We start from the raw sequence: 24,190 nt of genomic DNA, 5'->3' as shown, positions 1-24,190 counted from the left end.
TGACGCGACTTTACGCCAATTCTCATTCGCAATAACCTACAAAAAGTGGATTAACACGCGCAAATATTGTAGACAACAGTACAAAGATTCAAACACAAGGTATATGTATTCCTCAAGGCCAAAGACACGCGCACCATGCGCTAACTTCCAGAAGTCACACCAAAGGGCAAATATTTTACAGTAGCCCACATGACTGTGTGCCCACCGCTAAAGCATGGCCACACTCGAAAAAATTATCCGAAGGTAAGGATACTTGATCGAAAGTCTAGTTTTTTTGGGGAGTTTAATCATTCGATTATAAAGAATGGCTGCAAGCGGCAGTGGAATCCACTATGAAAATGATCCAGACCTGGCAGATGTTTTCAAAAGCATGGCGGCGGCGAAACTACCCATTACGGTTCTAAACATTGCCAAAAAATATTCAGTTGCTGAAAGGTTAACGTATATACTTTCCAATGGTAAGAGTTCCAGATCTTCAGTCAATTCAGTCAGTTATTGGGAGTTCAATTACTTCATTCAAAACCAGCGCTGTCGTATGATCTTCACGGCAGTTGATGGACATATTATGAACCTGGATTTCAAAATGCCTTTCCAGGATGACTGGTCACGTTGTAAACCCATTGAGCTCTTCGAAAAGAATATTGAGAAAATTGAAGTAAAGGGCAAACTAAACATAATAAACAATCTGAAACAAGAAGCGGAACAGTGCCAATGTCTTATACGTTGGCTAGACTGCGACAGGGAAGGGGAAAGTATCGCCAGCGATGTTAGCGAAGTTTGCTTGAAAGTTAATCCGGATCTCCATGTATACAGAGCTTTATTCTCATTATTATCTGACCGGGAAATCAAAATGGCAGCCAAAAATCTTAAAAAGTTTAATACGTCTTTATCTGATGTCGCATCCATGCTACGAGAAATGGATCTTTGTGCTGGTGCATCCTTTACAAAATTCCAAACATTGGAGGTGGGAAATAAATTTATCTTTCCTTCTGTGGACAAGGACGACCATGTTCTCATCTATGGTTCATGCTTGTTTCCGGCATTGGGTTTTGTGGTTGAAAGGTCTAAGGAGACACGTGAAAGTTGGATGGTTGGGTGTAAGTATAATGTTGGCAATCACATGATTAGTTTTGAAGTGCCGCCAACTATGCTTAAATTTGATGCTACTTATGAAGATGCGTTCCCAGTTTATACAAGCTGTGTAACGGTCTCCGGTACTGCAAGGGCGGTCACACTTGAAAGAACCGAAACGAATGACAGACCCCGCCCCTGAACACAATTGAGCTACAAACACAAGCATCATGTGTTTTGGGTCTGAGTTGTGATAAAACCATGGAGATTGCTGAACAACTATATCTGGGAGGGTAGATTAGTTACCCTCGTACAGATACAAATTCCTTCCCATCAGAGTTTGACCTAACATCGATTCCACAAGGCCTCAGAGAACATCCCGGTTGAGCAACTATGCAAAAAGACTACTCTCAAACCCTTTAGAACTAATTCAAAGAAATGGCGGTGATCAGAATGACAATGCACACCTTCCAATATACCTAACGAAGGTTCCACAATCGAGTGGCGACTATAAAGCATTTTATAACCTAATTGCCAAACACACTCTAGCATCTATATCAAAACATGTTGTTGTAGTTGAATCCAGTATAAGATTTGATATTGAGGGTGTGAAGTTTAAAGCATTTGTTGAACACACAACTGAGGCAAGTTATATGGAAATCTACAAGCCCGAATCAGTCTCTTTAACTCCAATTGAGAGGCCAGATGAGTTCGTTCCAATTGTAGAAATACTAGAAAGACCCACAACGAGACTGAAACCGAATCGTTACCGTAGGTGGATAGATAAATCTTTTGTGGATTTATAATTAGAATTCTCCACACAAATGTATTATTGTGTGACAGCTCCCACCCAGTGGTAGTCAGAAGGGTGCGAAGCACCTGACACGTGCCCGGGCACGGGACGAGGGCGACGGGCGCAATGTGGCGCTTTGATGGCGCACTTTGCACTTCACACGCTCGCATTTATAAAGTCTAGAATTCATTGTGATATTGAATTCTAATATTTATTTTTATTGAACTTTGTATTCAATGGTGACTTATCATTTCAAATTCTTGCCAGTCTATATACAAAGCTTTGTGCTTTGTTTTAGAGACAGAACACTGAAAAATTGTATGCTTCCTACAACACACACAGCTTCAAACGAATTCTCTAATTTTGGATCTCTACGCACTCTTGTTTCAGGTATTTTTTTTTCAGGTGCTAGGCTAATCTCGGCAGTACAATCTGCTCAGGCTGTTGTACCTTGGAAAACAGACGGGTCCACCTGGGTGGCCCGAAATCTGTTTTTCGGGAAGCGCCTTGAACGTGACTCAGCCGCTATCTCGTCTTTCATCTTTTGTTTATTTTCTTCCGTTGTTATCAGTTTAAGGTTTATTTGTTTCGTTCTGTTTGTAATTTTGTTCTATAGTTTTTCATTTTACCGGTTGTAATTCGCAATGAAAATTAATAAAAGTGTATTTCTTTTATTATGTGAACGGTGCTCAGTAGTGGAGCTTGACCAAAAATTTCGAGGGAGCGTAAAGTGATGGGACCCAAATTTTTTTCCTATAGTTATGTTTCGGGTCAGGTCGGGTTGGCTATTCGATTCAATTCGGGTCAAATAATAATAGTTCCAAACAAAACAAAGTGTATATTTAACAAACTACTCATCATTTATATACAAAGTTTATAAATATTTAGGATATACAATTTAGGAAAAATAATCGGGGGGCGATGCTATATAATTTTAATTTTTTTCAGACGAAAAATCAGAACTTATATACTTCTAACCGAAACATTGGGGTGGGCGGGTACACCCCCGGGCACCCACTATACTTCGCCCATGGGTGCTCTTACAAGCTTAAAACAGATTTTAAAACCCATTCACTGTTTGGTTTTAAAAATTTTTATAAATAGTTTCTTTTGGTTATTAGCAAACTTTTGTAGTTTGCATTGGTTTTCTGTAAACCAATTTGTTTATGCCATAAAGATTGTTATTTTATTCTTGTTTCAGAAATGGCTACTGTTTCAGCAACCACATCAACCACTGTTTCTGCCATTGGTTGGTACCCAAGCGGATCAAGCGGTTGCAAACTACTACTCGGCAGTTTCTTTCATCCTCTCAAAACTAATATCCAAGTTTGCCATTGGTTTTGTTTTTTCCCCTCTCAACCCATAGTTCAAATTTATAGTATTGTTATCGGTTTTGTTTGTTTTCCCTGTCAAATGATGATATTGCCCCAGTGTAGAATTATAGTCATGTCATCGTTTTAGGATTTTTTAGTTGTCTGGCACTTCCCTGTTGGTCCGACCAAATTACGATTTTGCCTCGTTTAAATTTAGAGTTTTGCCATTGGTTTTGTTTTTTCCGCTCTCAGCCAAATTACGCCTTTGCCCTTAGTTCAAATTTACAGTCATCTCATCGTTTTAGTTTTTTTTTTACAAAACTATGGTAGTGTTTTGTTTTAATTAGTAATTTTTATTCGGTGTAACTATGTAAAAAGAAAGAAAGAAAGTAGACGGACCATTCCTGCAATTTAGTCTACGAAAATGGACTGTCCGTGTAACTGAAATCCTGACAGCAGTGTCATCTTCAACAAATATAACAGACACCCTTCCCCCCTCATTAATCATAATCCCTACCTTAACTATCACTCTCAAGAATGGATATCGTGAAATCACTCAACAAAACGATTGCGGTGATATGGAGGGGTGAGGAGAGTTCACCACTGTCGGAGGTGGTTTCCCCCGACCCTGGGTTGAAATTCATACTGATGTTAGCTGATGATACTCGAAAAAAGGAGAGAAAAAAGCTGATGAGAATAAACCAAAACGGCAAGCCCAACATCAGTATATGCCTTTACCAATGTATCGCCAAGTTCAGTTCAGTTGGCTGGAACTGTGAATTGCCGTCTTTAGTAACATAGCCTATATCAATCAGCCTCTTGATATGAATGTGCCGTGTTGAATCTGTCTCAATGTCATTGTTGTACATTTTCTTTAAAAGGTCAGATTCGCGTAGGAAAGATGTCGTTGCGGATCTTTCTGGTATTTCTACAATTGGAACGAACTCATCTCATCTGGCATTTCAATTGGAGTTAGAGAGACTGAGTCGGGCTTGTAGATTTCCATATAACTTGCCTCAGTTGTGTGTTCAACAAATGCTTTAAACTCCGCACCCTCAATATCAAATCTTATACTGGATTCAACTACAACAGCACGTTTTGATATAGATGCTAAAGTATGTTTGGCAATTAGGTCATACAATGCTTTATAGTCGCCACTCCATTGTGGAACCTTCATTAGGTTTATTGTAAGGTGTGCATTGTCATTCCGATCACCGCCATTTCTTTGAATCAGTTCTAAAGGGTTTGAGAGTAGTCTTTTTGCATAGTTGCTCAACTGGGATGTTCTCTGAGGCCTTGTGGAATCGTAGTTAGGTCAAACTTTGATGGGAAGGAATTTGTATCTGTACGAGGGTAATTAATATACCCTCCCGAATATAGTTATTCAGCAATCTCCATGGTTTTATCACAACTCAGACCCAAAACACATGATGCTTGTGTTTGTAGCTCAATTGTGTTCAGGGGCGGGGTCTGGAGCTCTTTCATTCGTTTCGGTTCTTTCAAGTGTGACCGCCCTTGCAGTACCGGAGACCGTTAGACAGCTTGTATAAACTGGGAACGCATCTTCATAAGTAGCATCAAATTTAAGCATAGTTGGCGGCACTTCAAAACTAATCATGTGATTGCCAACATTATACTTACACCCGACCATCCAACTTTCACGTGTCTCCTTAGACCTTTCAACCACAAAACCCAATGCTGGAAACAAGCATAAACAATAGATGAGAACATGGACGTCCTTGTCCACAGAAGGAAAGATAAATTTATTTCCCACCTCCAATGTTTGGAATTTTGTAAAGGATGCACCAGCACGAAGATCGCCGGCGATACTCTCCCCTTCCCTGTCGTAGTCTAGCCAACATATGAGACATTGGCACTGTTCTGCTTCTTGTTTCAGATTGTTTATTATGTTTAATTTGCCATTTACTTCAATTTTCTCAATATCCTTTTCGAAGAGCTCAATGGGTTTACAACGTGACCAGTCATCCCGGAAAGTCATTTTAAAATCCAGGTTCATAATATGTCCATCAACTGCCGTGAAGATCATACGACAGCGCTGGTTTTGAATGAAGTAATTGAACTCCCAATAACTGACGGAATTGACTGAAGATCTGGAACTCTTACCATAGGAAAGTATATACGTTAATCTTTCAGCAACTGATTACTTTTTGGCAATGTTTAGAACCATAATTGGTAGTTTCATCGCCGCCATGATTTTGAAAACATATGCTAGGTCTGGATCATTTTCATAGTGGATTCCACTGCCGCTTGCAGCCATTCTTTAAAATCGAATGATTAAACTCACAAAAAACTAGACTTTCGATCAAGTATCCTTACCTTCGGATGATTTTTTCGAGTGTGGCCCTGCTTTAGCGGTGCCCACACAGTCATGTGGGCTACCGTAAAATATTTGCCCTTTGGTGTGACTTCTGTAAGTTAGCGCATGATGCGCGTGTCTTTGGGCCTTGAGGAATACATATACCTTGTGTACAATATTTGCGTGTGTTAATCCACTTTTTATGGGTTTTCGCGAATGAGAATTGGCGTAAAGTCGCGTCAGGGTAATGAAGCGGAAGCCCGAGCCTGCGCTAATCCTTAGGTGTGCCACAATTACAATCCGACGTGGCACAAGGAGCTGCGACTTACCTCGAAGATTGTAGGCGTACACGAAGCTTTGTTTTAGCCAATGTGTTTTTGCGTATACCCAAAGCCAGGCGTGCATTTGTAGCATTGTTTATATTTTATAAGCCTGAAATAATGTAAAAGACACTTGATATTAGTAGACCGACTTTGGCGAAACACCTTAATTTCCACTTATTGCGATTTTACATATTACAATTTACGTGATATTATGTCAAGAAGCTTGCGCGCGCTTGGGCAATGTGCTCGTTTGTAAGGAGCATGCACACATGGTGAGTTACGCGCTCGTATGAAAGAGAGAAAGTCTAGAAACATCTCTAGCCATTTTCACATCTGATCAATATGGCGTGTACGTTATACAGTTCAGTGTTTCATCATGGCGCACAAAAAAAATGTCGACGTAGTGGAGCACATTTGGCAAGCATTACCCGCGATGACAGAGCATATCCGGCACGTGGTGTCCTCGCACGGCAAGGTTACCCGCGGTGGCAAAGTATGTCCCGCATGATAGTCCCGTAACGATCCGGTTTCAGTCTCGGTTCGGTGAAAAATAGTGAGACGGGTGATTCGAGCCAAGAACAAACGAAAATGAACAAGAAAGATGGAAAATTTAAGGATTGGAACATAGATGTTTTCATTGAATGTGATAAGAAAATACAAAAGATAATCATCCACCTCGGGTGAGCTCCCCCAGAGTGGTGGCTCACAAATGTACACTTTCCAAGTGAGGTGTAGTAATATATATATATATATATATATAGCCCCTTGAGCATTGTTTTCCAAGCAAGCAGCCTCTTGCTTGCAAAAACCACAAAAGACACTAAAACGTCCGACGAAAATAATTAAAAACGTCATCCTGTACAAAACAATAAAGTCGCTAAATAACGGCATATTAATTGATAACATCATTCTCCATAAAGTGTACTCGCACGGTGAGGTTACCCGCGGCGGCGAAGTATGTCTGGCAACAATGTACCTGCGCGACGGAGCATGTCCGGCACACGGTGTTCCTGCGCGGCAGAGCATGTCCGGCACACAGTGTACTCGCGCGGTAAAGCATGTCCGGCACGCGGTGTACTCACGAAGTGAGGTTACCCGCGGCGGTGAAGTATATCCGACGAACATGATCTCTTACGATTTTGAAAATGGTATATCTTTTTAATCAGAACGAAAGGATAAAGACCTTTATTTTTAAGAGAAAGCAAGGACATGCTTGGCAGCCTTATTTGTTGTTCACAGTTGTACACTTTTCTAAGAAAGGACGCATGACAACGACTACACTTTTGTTATGTTGTGTAGCAATTTAAAAAAGGAAAAATTACAAGTTTTGTCCTTTATCTTTATATCACTTTTCAGGCGGTGTCCTTTTTTACGAATGTTGACAAACGGTGTCCTTTACTAGGTATTTTGTTGCAAGTTTAGTCCTTTACACCCAAACCAGTTAAAAAACCCTGTTAATTGTTGACAGGCGGTGTCCTTTACTAGGTATTTTGTTGCAAGTTTAGTCTTTTACCTATTTATTTTGTTGCAAGTTTCGTCCTTTACACCCAACAATTAACAGGGTTGGGTGTAAAGGACTAAACTTGCAACAAAATACTCAGTAAAGGACACCGCTTGTCAACATTCGTTAAAAAGGACACCGCCTGAAAAGTGGTATAAAGATAAAAGACAAAACTTGTAATTTTTCCTTTAAAAAACGAAAAAAGGCTAAGAGAACTTCGCTTTCTCAGAACAAAATGCAAAGTTTCTCAATAACCCTCCTGTGAGCTCTTAGTAGTCAACAAATTGTAATTTGTTTTCCTTTTGACAAACCTTTGTTGGCCATTAAAATTTTTTTACAAAACTTTGTCATCTGCATATCAAAGAAAAGGAGGTAAATGATTTACCTGAATTGGCGTATAAATTGTGGCTAGCTTTGTTAATTGGCGTATAAACTGTGGCTAACCGAGCTGTGCGACTCGAACTATAACTGCTTTGGACCCGTACCCGCTGACTTGTTGACTTGGTTTGACCAGTCAACCCAACGCGTTGACTGGGTTTGACCGAACCCGTATCGGGAACTAGAAAACCCGAATAAAATCTGAACCCAATGAAACGAAACCATAGCTCGAACCAAATCAGAATCGAACCTCGAACTGAACCGTTGACTTTTGTTGACCAATCTTGACCCGCTGTTGACCCGAGTTAACTCGGGTGTTGACCAAGTCGACTCGGTTTGACTAGGTTTGACCGGTTGACCTGCTGACCAAACCCGGGACTTGTTGAATCTGACCCGGAACCTGCTGACGTGAACCCAAACTGAAATAACGAAACCCGAGCCAAAAATCAAAACAACTGAATCACCACCATTACCGTCGCCGGCTGCCGCCAGTGGCTTCGTTTTTCCGCCTAGCTACGTCCGACAGCACCATTATCAACAGATCTTCACCGTCATCTTCATGGAACATTATCGTCTTCAACAGAAAAGAAGCGGCCGGTGCCGATTCCGACCAGATCACCGAGAGTGAGAGAAGAGCGAGAGTAGGAGGTAGCTGGATAATCAGATCGGTTGGTGTGTACAGAGGAGTACCGGAGCGGGGGTTTGCGGGTAGTTGGAGGTGGTTTGTCGCCCTGAACACCGAGAGAGTGAGAACGAGAGAGGGGTGGGGGGTATCGCAGGTGTGTGAGCAACTAGGGTGCATCTTTGAGAAGGTGACTTCTCTGTGTTTGCTTATTATAACTGAGATAGGGAGTGAAAGGTGATGAAATGTGCTTGCAGTATATAGATCGAGAGAGAAAGAGAATATAGGTGAGTCTGGGTTTTGATTTTTGTGGGTAAAGTTGTGTGTGTATGATGAGTGTTCTTTATGTGTAAGTTTAGAAAATAAAGTGCAGACAAACAATTGAGAGAGAAAGATATGGGGTAGCGGTTGATGAAATGGATGGATGTAGGGTTTGGCCTCTTTAAATAGTAAGGTTTGTCAAGTGGGCTTTGGGCTTGGGCTCAAGGACCACAAGCCCAATTCCTGTGTTTAAGTCGCCCGAATTTCCTACAAGACCCGTTATCTAAACCCGATCACTTTGAAATGTTGTAAAATAAGATTTTTAGTATTAAAAACACATAAAATATGGTCGGTTGTCGTTTGCCGTGTTTGTTCGTCGATCACAGTCAAAGTCACGTTTTTCGATCGTTATGCGTTTGTGACGTACAGAAGCACGATAAACTGGCGAAACTAAATTTATAAGTATAAAATACGCGAATAAAATTCGTATTTGTCCACATTGTCAGTATTTTGTACGGTGTCAGTTCGTTACCGTGTAATGTTTCGCAGATTTTTTCGCAGATCACCATATGCGTACTGTAATATCGGATATAGGGATGGCAATGGGTCGGGTTTGAGACGGGTTTAGGCAATCCCAAACCCAAACCCGATTAGATAAGCTTGTCTCAAACCCGTCCCAAAACCAATCGGGTTTCTAGCGGGTAAATACCCATCGGGTATCGGGTATACCCACGGGTTTCGGGTAAACCCGTTAATTTAAAAAGATCACTCGTTGGGTATACTCATCTCAAAACCCATTGGGTATCTATCGGGTAACTATTAACCGGTTACATTTTGTATTGTCGTTATAAAAATATATATCAAATAACTACAATGTATACGGAATAGAATACATATATGTGTAAAAAATGGATGTATCATATATATACATATTTAATAATATAAAAGAAATTATATCGGGTATACAATCGGGTAAACGGGTACACTTTATCGGGTAATTGGGTCGGGTAAACGGGTATATCAATAAATCCCAAACCCGTCCCAAACCCGCGAAAAAAATACAAAATATTCCCAAACCCGTCCCAAACCCGATTAACCGACCCCAAACCCGTCCCAAATGTGTCGGGTTTCGGGTTTACCCAGCGGGTTCGGGTATGATTGCCATCCCTAATCGGATAGACGTTCCTAGGCATACTACAGGCCTAATTAAGTTAATTTGCGTCGTAAACACTATTTATTATCGCTTTAATCACCTGTTAATCATGTAATTAAAGGCGTAAATTACCGGTTGTCACATCTGTAGTTCGGTTTTCTTCGCCGTTTTTTTTCTTTTTCCGTTATAAACTTCCCGGTGGCTTGCTGGCTCTTTATATCTAGATATAAAGTGGTTTGCCGTTAAAAAAAATCAATACGTCAAAAACGTTCTTTACACATAATGCTACAATCTTTTCTTTACACATTACTATGTTAAAAACATTTCTTTGCATTTTACCCTGCAAAAATTCTCCTTTACCATTAATTAAATAAAATAATTTAGACCAATGGGGTGGTGGTCCATTGACAAAGGCAAAACCTTTGAAAAGAAAAGATCTTGGGTTTAAGTCTCACAGACGACAGGAGATTAAAGAAATTAGTCGTTCGAAAAAAATTAGGAAAAACACTTTCATTTGTATAACACCTTGTTCCTTCGACAATCAATATACTTTTGATTAAGTCCCTGACCGGAGGAACGTTCATGCCTTATCCCTGTTGTTCCAACAATCAATATACTTTTAACACTAACATACCTTTCCTAACTGGTTGGTTGAGTTCTCACAATAATTTTCCTTGTTTGGTTAATAATCAAGGTATCTTATTAACACTAAACATTCTCATGTAAACATTACACTATTAATGCTTTTATGAAGATGTAAATATTCCATAACTTTTGTTTATCTTGTCCTGGTGTCGGGTTTCAACCATTATCCACTTTAAACACACTTGAATGTAACCCTACAAATTCACATTACTATCTCATAATTCAAACAAATTCTTAAGTCTCATATTTCAACATCATCCTAAGAAAATTATATTTTGTATAGTTAAAAACCCTGTATTCGTGTATGCTTAACTCCATATAGAACTATTTAGTACAAGGAAAGAAATCCCAAGAGTTCATGTTTGATTTATGTAGAAAAAGATAAATCGTTTGGCCGAAAGAAAACCAGATTCCCTACATTATCAGACTGCCCGTAGTGATCATTAAGCCCCCCCCCCCATATTTGTTGCCCCCTCAACGAGCGTTAAGGGCTTTAGGTATGGTGCCAAGTCACAATCAAACATGTTACTTCCATTAAGAAAGGGAAAATTAATCGTTTTTTATTTAGGGGTTGTTTGTTTATCTCTTCTCTTACTGGTTCAACACTTAATGGTTCAAACTGTTTGTTTCGCGAGCAAATGTCTGAATGGTTTAGACATTTGCCTCTGAATGGTTAACCACTATATTGAGTCTGAATGGTTAAGACTTCTAATCTGAATTGGTCAAACATTTACCTCTAAACGGTTAAGCATTATACTGCACTAGCTCTGGTTCAGACCTCTGTCTGATTCAACACTTAATAGTTCAGACCTCTTACTGGTTTAACAATTAACCATTCAGATGTTGCCAAACAACCCCTTAAACCACTGCACACTTGTAAAGGTTTGGTTAGTTTAAACCCCACTACTTACGTAGCAATAATGTGATAGAAGCTTTTTCCCAAACTATCTAAACCATTACATATAGTCTCATACATTAATGATCAAACACACATAACACTTGCAACAACATCAAAACAATCTTGCAAAAGGATCCTTCAATCTTGACAAGACATTGTAGATTCAACCTCAAAAGTAAAAGGGTATATCTTTCAAGAATGTAAAAATAAAGCAATAAGTAATATATAGACTCAAGAATCCATCCCATAGTATTAATGTAGTTTCCTCAATCATACTCACAAGATAAACATTTATATAAAAAAAGGAACAGAAAAGGCAAGTGCCAAGAGCATCATATATGAAGAAAGTTTTTATATAAATGCCAAACCTGTACATACAATTAATATTTTCAAGTAGGGTTCAGATCCATATGATCTCCAGGACCATGAAATTAGACAGTTTAGCATTTAAGCATATACATACATATATTTATTACATACAACAACCATCATTTTATGCTTCAAGTTAACTATCAACCCCGTGCCCACAACAAATTCGGGCCGGGTTCATCTCAACAACCAACCACTTGATTTCTAGAAGCCTAAACAAACCCAAACGAATATCGGGCTTTCTTCATTTCACAAAGGGGGTAGATATGTAAATTAGTACGAACGCAGGGGGTTAATATATGCTTTACATCAAATGCGAATCGTAGGTGTCAAAATTCGAGGTGGGAATGACGAGAGGCAGCTTGTCTATATACATGAAGAACCGTTTCAGATTTTCTCGTGTTATTGTGGCCATGTAGATTGCTTCTTTGGAGTCAACATACACCCACAGCTCACTCGAGTCAACCCTCTTTAGGCTGACCCGGCAAAAGGGGCATGATAGGGATCGTGTACGCCTGCCATAAAAAACCAACCGCATTTAAGGTTAGGTTTAATGTTTCATAAACTTAATCTATACTTACGATTTCTTTTCTGGGATTTCACATTGATTTCACCTCCATATACTGAATAACAATCTACGCGTTTATCATAATATTCTTAACATTAACATCATCTCCCCATGGTAGATTAGCTCTTGCAACATCCACTAAACATTTTAGAAGTTCTTTGTACCGTAATTTGCACGTTGCAACCGCCACGTTTAACTGACCGGCTAAATCATCGATACTGATCTCAACGTCATTAAGCTCACAAACAAACACCATCACCGCCACCACCGCCGGCACTGGCCGCCTGCCGGTTGTCACGTACCACTTGATCATACATTGTAGCAAGAAAATACCCTGTTTCACCATCTTCCCGCTTAGATCTTTCCCGATATTATTATTCCTACCGCTAACCCATTCTTTAAATACACGATTGAACAACCCTACTATATCGAAATCCGGCAGCTTCAAGTCAAGATGATCAACGACACGCGACACCATTCGACCCAACTCGTAAATATCACAACCTATGGAATCGCATACGCTCGTCAATGGTAACAATTTGTTTGCTTTTCGCATGACTACGTAGACACAGGCGCCAACGAGTACGTTAAACCAATTGCCTGAACCGTACTCCTCTTCGGTTATGATTTTAATCATGTTATTAACCTCATCAAATCTTTGTTGTAAATCAAGGCGTGATAATATGTCGGTGATGATATTTTGTGCTTGGTAAATTTTGGTTTCGCGGTAAGAATAGTCGTATCCAGATCCTGATGAGCCTAATCGGACGTTTGTATCGACTGGTCCGTCAGCGTTGAACGTTTGCTGTTCAAAATTGTTGAAATCTTGGACGACGCCGCATGAGGAGCACTCTAGGTTTCCGGTTACTGAATCGACGATTAGGCTTGTGGACTTGCAGCTTTTGCAAGAACCCATGGATTCAAAAATGATCGGGTTAGCCTACGAAAGAAGTACCCTGTAAGGAAGGAACAATGCTTGATTTCACAACAAACAAAAAGAAGAATTGAAATGATAAAAGTTAAGCAGATCTTTTTTATCAACAAAGTTGATTCAATTTGTTCAAAAATTACAACATGCAACAACAAATTACTTGACAAACCTAAGGCTTTTTTTGAATTCATCAAACTAAGAGATCATGATTCTGTTAGTTCAGTTACAGTCCAAATTAACTGAAAACATTTTAGGGTTTCGTTTCAGAAGATGATAAATGGAAAAGAAAAACAAATCGATATGTAAATAAAAGAAAAATAGAATTAGGGTTTGTGCACGAACCAAAAGGGCAGCCCATGATTGGGTTCGGCCCACCCTCCTCACACGCATAACACTTGGTGTGTTTGTAATCCTCTCACTTTCACAAAACACTTCAAAACACACAAAACCCTAGACTTCCTCTTTCTCTCTCGTTTTGCTTGGAACCCGACGGCACAAGACCATTCTCTTGTTCGGATCAACTCTCGTTCCTTCTCTATTCGGTTAGTATAATTAGCTATTGTTTGATGATATTATGTTGTGTGTGATATGATAATCTCGAATGATAACATAAGGTTCTTGATAGCATGATTTAGTATGATGATAATAGATGGTGTTTTAATATTGATCAAGTGTTAATGTTCTAGCCAATCGGATATGTGATTATAGTTATTGTTCGGCTATCATGGATATGTGATCAAGTGTTTATAGTTTGCGAATTGGATTTGTGTGATAATCTGGATGCTATATTTGATCAATAATGTTTCGGCTGTGATGTATCGAACTTGGATAAGCATCGAGTTGTTATGTTTGCTTGCTATGCTTGATGATGAAACTTGGTATGTAATTAGGGTTCATGTGAATTGAAAGGCTAGATATGCTAGTTTGATCGATTAGGGGCATGAGTGGTAATTGGAAACTTGTTAATTGATAAGTGTGAATAAGGAAACTTGATAAATGCTTGTAACCGAATCTGCTTGATTATTGGAATGTTAAAACAAATCGCACAAGGCCTCTTGATCGTACAAGAGGCCCACACGTACAAGACTTCGAATCACACAAGACCCTTAGTCGCACAAGGGGCCTCCTCGCACAAGAGGACCCGAGTGTACAAGCCCACATTGATCGCACAAGAGTTGTCCGGTCGCACAAGACGAACTCGACCACTCCGGATTGTTGTTTACTTGTTAATTGGGCTATATATTGTTCTGTTGGGCTTCTAAGCTGGGGCCGGGTAGTTAATACATCGCACAACCCAAGCTGATCGCACAAATCAGCTTGGATCGCACAAGACTGTTATGTTGTTTAATTGTTTTGGGCCGATTGTTATGAGCCCAATTGTTTAGTCGCACCTGTTTGAATATGTTAAACACCTGATTAACTGGAAAATGTTGCCATGATCTATACGTGCTCGAAACGTGTTACTTGTATGAAACAAACGTGTATTATCTAAGTCAAAACCTGACTTGTATGGTAACCCTGTTAGGACGTGTTGACCAACCTTAGTTCAAGAACTCTTTTCTTTGTGTATCTGCCGAGCAACCCAAGGTGAGTTCACACAGCCAAGGCATGGGGTTCCCAGGGTGGGAATGGGATTGGATGATTATTTCGTGCGTACTTAGTTAATGGAACCTAATGGTATAGTCCTCAGGGTGAGGATGGTAAATGATATGATACGGCTAGACTAGTATACCTACTTGAACTGATCTTCGCACACACGCCAAGGGTTGGCTGCGATAATTATGACTGATCTTCGCACACATGCCTCGGGAAGGCTGCGAACTATACATACCAAACTTCGCACACAGGGTGGCCAGCGATACAAATATACATAGTCTAGAATACTTGAGAACTTTCCTTAATCTTCGCATACATGCCGAAAGGGCCCGCGATGGAAAACAATACTATACATGAACAATGAACGAACATAATACGACTCATACAATTACTATTACTGGACTTACTTTCTGTGAACTCGCTCAACTAGTTGTTGACTCTCTGCTGCATGCCTTGCAGGACCTTAGGTACTTTATGGAGCTTGCACAGGGAGGAGCAGGTCGTTGTGGGCAAAGGATCGCGAATGCTATTTGAACACTTATGATGTTTCACACATTAATACTTATGTTTGGGTTTACTTAAATGCTTCCGCTATACTTAACTATGTTGGTTTTGATAAACACCTTTCGTATTGATGGATAACTTTTACTATATATTTACATGTTCAATATGATTGGTGGCTTGATCCTGGTCAGTCACGCTCCCAAGCGGTGGGTACTCCGCGTGTGGGATTTTGGGGGTGTGACAGATTGGTATCAGAGCCATTGGTTATAGAGAACTTGGTTTTAATATGGGGAAAACGTTTTTATTAAAACTAGACTATAACCAGAACAGTGCTCTCAACGATCCACAACGACGCTTCGCTCCACGTGCAAGACTCGACGTCCTAGGTAATAAGGTTTATGTTTATTGCCTGTATGCTAGAACTATATAGAACTTTACTCGCATTACGCTTAGATACACATGACTTTATTACATGAGAATACCTACGTGCTTACGCTTTTCTGTCATCGCCCTACTCGCGAACCACTCTCACTTACGTTACTTTTACTATGAAGATCATGTCTGGACGAATTAACATGACTCAAGCCCAGCTAGAGGCTCTCGTTCAAGCTCAAGTTGCTGCGGCACTTGCAGCTGCTCAAGCAGGTAGTATACCCTGTAGTCATAACACACACTAGGATCTTTAGATCCTACATTCCTAAACTAGCCCTTGTATTTAAACTTTGCCCTATTCGTACACAATAGGTCAACCAGCGCAGCAGCAAGTTTGCACCTTTAAGAACTTCATGGACTGCCGTCCAAGTACTTTCAGCGGCACAGAGGGGGCAGTGGGACTCCTCCACTGGTTTGAAAAGCTAGAGTCAGTTTTTGAAATGTGTGAATGCCCTGAGGCTCGCAGGGTGAAGTACGCCACTGGCACGCTAGAAGGAATAGCACTAACTTGGTGGAACGCCCAAGTTCAGATTTTAGGGTTGGCAGCTGCTAACGCCACACCCTGGAACGACTTTAAGGAACTCATCAAGCGAGAATACTGCACGCGTGACGATATTCACAAGTTGGAGAATGAGTTCTATCACTTGAAGATGACGGGGTCAGAAATAGAAGCTTACACGAAGCGGTCGAACGAACTGGCCATTCTGTGTCCAACCATGGTAGACCCTCCGATCAAGCGCATCGAGTTGTACCTCAAGGGTCTAGCCTCAGAAATTCAGAGCCATGTTACATCGGCTAACCTCGACAACATCCAAGACATCCAGCGTCTTGCCCATCGACTCACAGATCAGGTAGTAGAACAGAACAAGCTGCCCAAACGCGTCAGTGCAACTACTACTCCAGCTGCTACTTCTGCTACACCCAACGACAACAAACGGAAATGGGATGGGGATTCCAGCAGGGGATCAGTATCCGTTCAGTATCAAGCACAGCAGCGCAGGACGAATGACTACCAGAATTCGAGTCAGCAGTCATCTGACAGTCAGGGGCAGGGTGGATACCGGGGAGTTCACCCACTATGTAACAAGTGTAACAGGCACCACAGTGGAAGGTGTCGCAAAGAACGTTGTCAGAGATGTCTCAAGCTAGGGCACGAAGCCAAAGATTGTAGAAGCTCACGGCCAGCTAATCAAAACCAGCAACTTCCACCACCGGTTCCTCAAAACCCACAGCAGCAGCAACCACAGCGTGGAAACCGGGGATGTTTCCAGTGTGGGGCTGAAGGTCATTACAAACGCGATTGCCCTCAGTTGAACCAGAATCAGAACCACAACAATAACCAGGGCAACGGGAACAACAACAACAACGGGGGAAACAACAACAACAATGGCAACGAGGCAAGAGGTCGAGCTTTCGTGTTAGGACAAGGAGACGCAATGAACGATATTTGAACTTATAACTTATTTTGGGTTTTCATTATTATGTTTCCGCTACTCAAACAAAGTTTGGTTTGAACATCAATCGTATTGGGTTTTATGAATTATTTTAACTACTATACTTTATGTTTGATATGATGGATGGTTTGATATTATTGAACGCACCTGCCGTATTTATGGACCTTATGAACAGGGTGTGCAAACCCTATCTTGACAAGTTCGTCATTGTCTTCATCGACGACATTCTGATCTACTCCAAGAGTCAGGAGGAGCACGAGCAGCACCTACGCCTTATTTTGGAACTCCTGCGGAAGGAACAGCTGTACGCTAAGTTTTCGAAATGCGACTTCTGGCTTCGTGAAGTCCACTTTCTAGGCCACGTGGTGAACAAGGATGGGATCCATGTCGATCCATCCAAGGTAGACTCGATCAGAAATTGGCCTGCACCACGTACGCCAACGGAAATACGCCAATTCTTAGGTTTGGCGGGGTACTACAGACGCTTTATTAAAGACTTTTCAAAGATTGCAAATGCGCTTACACTACTGACACAGAAGGGTGTCACCTACCGTTGGGGCGATACGCAGGAAACTGCTTTTCAGCACTTAAAGGATAGACTTTGCAGTGCACCTATCCTCTCTTTACCAGAGGGCACAGATGACTTCGTGGTTTATTGTGATGCATCCATTCGAGGACTTGGATGTGTGTTAATGCAGCGCGACAAGGTCATTGCTTACGCTTCACGCCAACTTAAGATTCATGAACGGAACTATACGACGCACGATTTAGAGCTGGGAGCTGTTGTGTTCGCGCATAAGATATGGCGACACTACCTGTACGGTACCAGGTGCACGATTTACACCGATCACAGGAGTCTCGAGCATATCCTTAAGCAGAAGGATTTGAACATGCGTCAACGGCGATGGGTCGAGTTACTGAACGATTACGAATGCGCTATCAAGGACCATCCAGGCAAGGCCAATGTTGTGGCTGACGCCCTCAGTCGGAAAGACACCTTACCTCGGCGCGTGCGAGCGCTACAGCTTACGATTCAGTCTAGCCTTCCTACACAGATACGAGATGTTCAGGTAGAAGCATTGAAACCCGAAAATGTCAAAGCTGAAGCCTTACGCGGCTCAAGGCAACGATTAGAACAGAAGGCAGACGGCGCCTACTATGTAACGGGGCGTATTTGGGTCCCACTTTATGGCGGCCTACGCGAACTTGTAATGGATGAAGCTCACAAGTCTCGCTACTCGGTACATCCAGGGTCGGACAAAATGTACCACGACATCAGAACTACTTATTGGTGGCCTAGCATGAAGGCCCACATTGCCACTTATGTCAGCAAGTGCTTGACCTGTGCGAGAGTCAAGGTCGAATACCAGAAACCAGCGGGTTTACTTCAGCAACCCAAGATACCGCAATGGAAATGGGAAGAAATTTCCATGGATTTCGTTACGGGCTTACCCAGATCCCAGCGTGGGAATGATACCATATGGGTGATCGTGGATCGACTCACCAAGTCTGCACACTTCCTAGCTATAAAGGAAACGGATAAATTCTCCACTCTCGCAGACGTCTATCTTAAAGAAGTTGTTTCGAGGCACGGGGTGCCCACCTCCATCATTTCGGATCGGGATGCACGATTCACGTCAGAACTATGGCAAGCGATGCACAAATCTTTCGGCTCACGATTAGACATGAGCACAGCATATCATCCTCAGACGGATGGGCAGTCTGAGTGAACGATTCAAACTCTTGAAGACATGCTTCGGGCATGCGTTATCGATTTTGGCAACGGCTGGGAAAAGCACCTCCCTTTGGTGGAGTTCTCATACAATAACAGTTATCACACCAGCATACAAGCCGCACCATTCGAGGCATTGTACGGACGTAAATGCCGGTCACCTCTCTGTTGGGCAGAGGTGGGGGATAGTCAGATTACGGGTCCAGAGATTGTAGTGGACGCCACAGAAAAGATAGCACAGATACGACAACGCATGGCGACAGCACGCGACCGTCAGAAAGCCTACGCGGACAAGCGTAGAAAGCCTTTGGAATTTCAGGTCGGGGACCGGGTTTTACTTAAAGTCTCACCCTGGAAGGGTGTGGTACGTTTTGGCAAACGGGGCAGACTCAATCCGCGGTATGTCGGACCGTTCGAGATCATAGAGAAAATAGGCAAGGTAACCTACAAGCTAAACCTACCAGCTGAACTCGGGGCAGTTCACAATGTATTCCACGTGTCGAATCTGAAGAAGTGCCTATCAGATGAGACCCTTATCATTCCTTTCAAAGAACTCACTATCGACGAGCGGTTGCAGTTCGTCAAGGAACCAGTTGAAATCACGGACCGGGATGTGAAGGTCCTCAAAAACAAGAGAATCCCTCTTGTTCGAGTACGTTGGAACTCCAAACGTGGCCCAGAGTACACCTGGGAACGCGAAGACAGGATGACAGAAAAGTACCCCCAGTTATTCGGAAACAATGCAACCACTGCTGAGGCTGAAGCTACTACTTCGGAATTTCGGGACGAAATTCCAGATCAACGGGGGGAGGATGTGACACCCCAGGAAAAACCAGTGAACGATTGAATCTACCTAGCTTCCTCAGTGAGTGCGTACCAAATTTCGGGACGAAATTCCTTTTTAGTTGGGGATAATGTGACAACTCGAACTTTAGACCTACTTTGTGTAACGATACATGGTTATGAGAACGTTATTAATTGAATAATTATGTGATTACGTTATTATGTGCATTGTGTAATATGTGTATGTATGTATGTTAAGCGAGCCCAAATCGCACAACACCACTCGATCGCACAAGGCCATTGGGCCGCATTGGTTGTGCACGAACCAAAAGGGCGGCCCATGATTGGGTTCGGCCCACCCTCCTCACATGCATAACACTTGGTGTGTTTGTAATCCTCTCACTTTCACAAAACACTTCAAAACACACAAAACCCTAGACTTCCTCTTTCTCTCTCGTTTTTCTTGGAACCCGACGGCACAAGACCATTCTCTTGTTCGGATCAACTCTCGTTCCTTCTCTATTCGGTTAGTATAATTAGCTATTGTTTGATGATATTATGTTGTGTGTGATATGATAATCTCGAATGATAACATAAGGTTCTTGATAGCATGATTTAGTATGATGATAATAGATGGTGTTTTAATATTGATCAAGTGTTAATGTTCTAGCCAATCGGATATGTGATTATAGTTATTGTTCGGCTATCATGGATATGTGATCAAGTGTTTATAGTTTGCGAATTGGATTTGTATGATAATCTGGATGCTATATTTGATCAATAATGTTTCGGCTGTGATGTATCGAACTTGGATAAGCATCGAGTTGTTATGTTTGCTTGCTATGCTTGATGATGAAACTTGGTATGTAACTAGGGTTCATGTGAATTGAAAGGCTAGATATGCTAGTTTGATCGATTAGGGGCATGATTGGTAATTGGAAACTTGTTAATTGATAAGTGTGAATAAGGAAACTTGATAAATGCTTGTAACCGAATCTGCTTGATTATTGGAATGTTAAAACAAATCGCACAAGGCCTCTTGATCGTACAAGAGGCCCACACGTACAAGACTTCGAATCACACAAGACCCTTAGTCGCACAAGGGGCCTCCTCGCACAAGAGGACCCGAGCGTACAAGCCCACATTGATCGCACAAGAGTTGTCCGGTCGCACAAGACGAACTGGACCACTCCGGATTGTTGTTTACTTGTTAATTGGGCTATATATTGTTCTGTTGGGCTTCTAAGCTGTGGGCCGGGTAGTTAATACATCGCACAACCCAAGCTGATCGCACAAATCAGCTTGGATCGCACAAGACTGTTATGTTGTTTAATTGTTTTGGGCCGATTGTTATGAGCCCAATTGTTTAGTCGCACCTGTTTGAATATGTTAAACACCTGATTAACTGGAAAATGTTGCCATGATCTATACGTGCTCGAAACGTGTTACTTGTATGAAACAAACGTGTATTATCTAAGTCAAAACCTGACTTGTATGGTAACCCTGTTAGGACGTGTTGACCAACCTTAGTTCAAGAACTCTTTTCTTTGTGTATCTGCCGAGCAACCCAAGGTGAGTTCACACAGCCAAGGCATGGGGTTCCCAGGGTGGGAATGGGATTGGATGATTATTTCGTGCGTACTTAGTTAATGGAACCTAATGGTATAGTCCTCAGGGTGAGGATGGTAAATGATATGATACGGCTAGACTAGTATACCTACTTGAACTGATCTTCGCACACACGCCAAGGGTTGGCTGCGATAATTATGACTGATCTTCGCACACATGCCTCGGGAAGGCTGCGAACTATACATACCAAACTTCGCACACATGCCAGGGTGGCCAGCGATACAAATATACATAGTCTAGAATACTTGAGAACTTTCCTTAAATTTCGCATACATGCCGAAAGGGCCCGCGATGGAAAACAATACTATACATGAACAATGAACGAACATAATACGACTCATACAATTACTATTACTGGACTTACTTTCTGTGAACTCGCTCAACTAGTTGTTGACTCTCTGCTGCATGCCTTGCAGGACCTTAGGTACTTTATGGAGCTTGCACAAGGAGGAGCAGGTCGTTGTGGGCAAAGGATCGCGAATGCTATTTGAACACTTATGATGTTTCACACATTAAGACTTATGTTTGGGTTTACTTAAATGCTTCCGCTATACTTAACTATGTTGGTTTTGATAAACACCTTTCGTATTGATGGATAACTTTTACTATATATTTACATGTTCAATATGATTGGTGGCTTGATCCTGGTCAGTCACGCTCCCAAGCGGTGGTACTCCGCGTGTGGGATTTTGGGGGTGTGACATTGAGTTTCGGGGACGGTTTCGGTTTGGGAAAGGTTGATGGGTGAAGAAACACTGGTTTTGTAACAACCCACACGTTCGTGCATTGTTACTACTCGTTATACTCGTTACACGTAGCACCAGAGATTCAGATCATAATGTAGCTTTATCGCAGACATCGCTATTTCGCAGTATCTTCGCATATTACGCATACTTTATCGCCATAACACATCGCATCACACACACCAACGCTCACGATGACGTTGAGTGAGGGCTTATTCTACCCTCCTCGATGGCCGTGAAGCGTCGTAGAGTAACGCATATTAGAAACGAAACCCAGTTATTGTATCACAACTTTGAAATATGGATATTTATACGACCCTATGTGATTAATTATAATAAATATACGAGTATGGCTATGGAAATGTGTAACCAAACTATCACAACGCTTAACAATCGGAACGAAACGCCAAAACTCAACTCGCCGGAGGCGTTTGATCGAACAGCCGTCCTCACGGACAGCCGTCCTCGCCACCTCCTCTCCTCGCTTGCCTATAAATACCTCCAATTCACATCAATAGCCATGATGTGGAGCTCTCACTCGACCAGCACGCTTTGGGGCTCTTTCCTCTCAATTTCTCGTGATTCTTGTAAGTTTCTACCTCAAATCTTGTACTTTTATGATCTACACGCACTCCTTCACCTTTCTATCTATTGAATCTCAACTTTTAACCGCGAAATCAATGGATTTGAGGTGTTCTAGGATGATGTCATCATGGAGTTCTTATGAACTTCAAGCTTTGGCCTCATTCCACCAAGAACAACTCAGATCTGTAGAATTTCCACATGATTAGACAATGTACTCGCATAGATCTACACGTAATCATGGTTAAAAGGATTGAAAGATGGTTTTCCAGCTTTCTTTCAACTCTTTTACACTTAATGCACGCAAAACCGATAGAATCGGAGCTTGTACCGACCTTCTACTCATACTTAGTGTTGTGCTGGTTCAAGATCTGGTTTCTATAAAATAGACGACCGATTTCGGGTTAACCCAGAACGACCGTCATGAACCAGTAAACCGGTCAGATTTGGGTGATTCCTGTCCAATCGGGTCACTTGGTTCGAGATGGGGTTTCTGTTGTTTAGCACGTCATAACACCGTCTCGATCAAAACTGTAAAACCTTCAAAAATAATCAGGTGCCAAAGTCGATTAGATCGTTGGGATGGATTGTCGTCCCATCGGACAGCCATTCGATCGAACAGCCATTCGATCGGACAGCCGTCCTCACGGACAGCCGTCCTCCCGGACATCCGTCCTCCCTGACAACCGTCCTCACGGACAGCCGTCCTCTCGGACAGCCATTCGATCGGACAGTCGTCCTATCAGATTACCATTCGACACTTGTTTCCCCGCCACCGTTTAATGCATTGTTCGATGCTTACGCTATCAATCTGTAATCAGGCTAATCTCAAACGCGTTCCCTTCAATCCAACCAAGTTGTGTTTACTTGCCGAACACCGACTGTGAGTATACTCGAACCCTTTTTATCGCATTTTGGGTGTAACATACGTTCTTATTAAATCGAACTTATCAAAACGAATTATTCAATCAACCTACTTATCACTTGCGAATGATTGTTATGCATATTTACACGTGATGCTAGTTACATATGTGTTAGGACTTATACTCGCGAGGTCCCGCCTTAACTAGTATAGTACTATAGCACCCGACGGGGTCTAGTTAGGATGAATAGCAATCGCAATCGCAGCTCGAGTGACTTAGCTGGTAGTATCTGTCTTATGCATGTATGTTGAGGTATCTCGTTTATGTATTTGGTAATTCGCAGCACTTTTTATCTTTTTACGCTTCACTATCAAAACTTGTATACTCGCCAATACTTTTGTATTGACGTTGTTTTAACGTATGTTGCAGGTCTACTCGCAGTCTACATCAAATCAAGCTAGGAAGTCTAGAAACTCACCTAAAATCTAGGTTGTCGGATTTATATTGTTCGAGAGGACAAGAAATCCGTAATAACTTATGTGATTGTATTGTTTGTTAGTATGGGATAACAAATGTAATCAACATTGTCGCTTTATAGTTGTTATGGATTCTCTTGAGCAATCCGATTCGCCTAGTGTTGCGCCCCGATGATTCCGCCATCGGTTGGGGTGTGACAGGTTTAATTGACCGGAATCAACTAAACCAGGGGGTTTGAATATGCATAAAAGG

At 41.7% G+C, this 24,190-nt stretch overlaps 2 protein-coding genes across 2 annotated transcripts; one reads left to right on the top strand and one right to left on the bottom strand.

Moving 5' to 3' along the window:
• The first annotated feature begins 304 nt into the window (after nt 1-304).
• Nucleotides 305-1,273, top strand: LOC110919702 (DNA topoisomerase 3-alpha). Its single transcript, XM_022163964.1, has one exon. The coding sequence runs from the start codon at nt 305-307 to the stop codon at nt 1,271-1,273; it is 969 nt and encodes a 322-aa protein (XP_022019656.1).
• A 10,337-nt stretch (nt 1,274-11,610) lies between these two features.
• Nucleotides 11,611-13,187, bottom strand: LOC110917864 (plant-specific TFIIB-related protein PTF2). The gene is made up of 2 exons (XM_022162306.2): nt 12,226-13,187; nt 11,611-12,159 (listed from the first exon to the last, which is right to left on the bottom strand). Exon 1 carries the CDS (start codon nt 13,126-13,128, stop codon nt 12,280-12,282), a length of 849 nt encoding a protein of 282 aa, XP_022017998.1. The 5' UTR covers nt 13,129-13,187; the 3' UTR covers nt 11,611-12,159; nt 12,226-12,279.
• Nucleotides 13,188-24,190: the final 11,003 nt, after the last annotated feature.

This window comes from Helianthus annuus, chromosome 16 (assembly GCF_002127325.2).
Source record: "Helianthus annuus cultivar XRQ/B chromosome 16, HanXRQr2.0-SUNRISE, whole genome shotgun sequence".
NCBI lineage: Eukaryota > Viridiplantae > Streptophyta > Magnoliopsida > Asterales > Asteraceae > Helianthus > Helianthus annuus.
The sequence above is the reverse complement of the archived record's forward strand: the minus strand, read 5'-3'. Positions and strand labels throughout refer to the sequence as shown.

Bases quoted from the DNA above. Each gene is read 5' to 3' on its own strand.
- LOC110917864 (XM_022162306.2), bottom strand. From the start codon at position 13,128: ATGGGTTCTTGCAAAAGCTGCAAGTCCACAAGCCTAATCGTCGATTCA.
- LOC110919702 (XM_022163964.1), top strand. From the start codon at position 305: ATGGCTGCAAGCGGCAGTGGAATCCACTATGAAAATGATCCAGACCTG.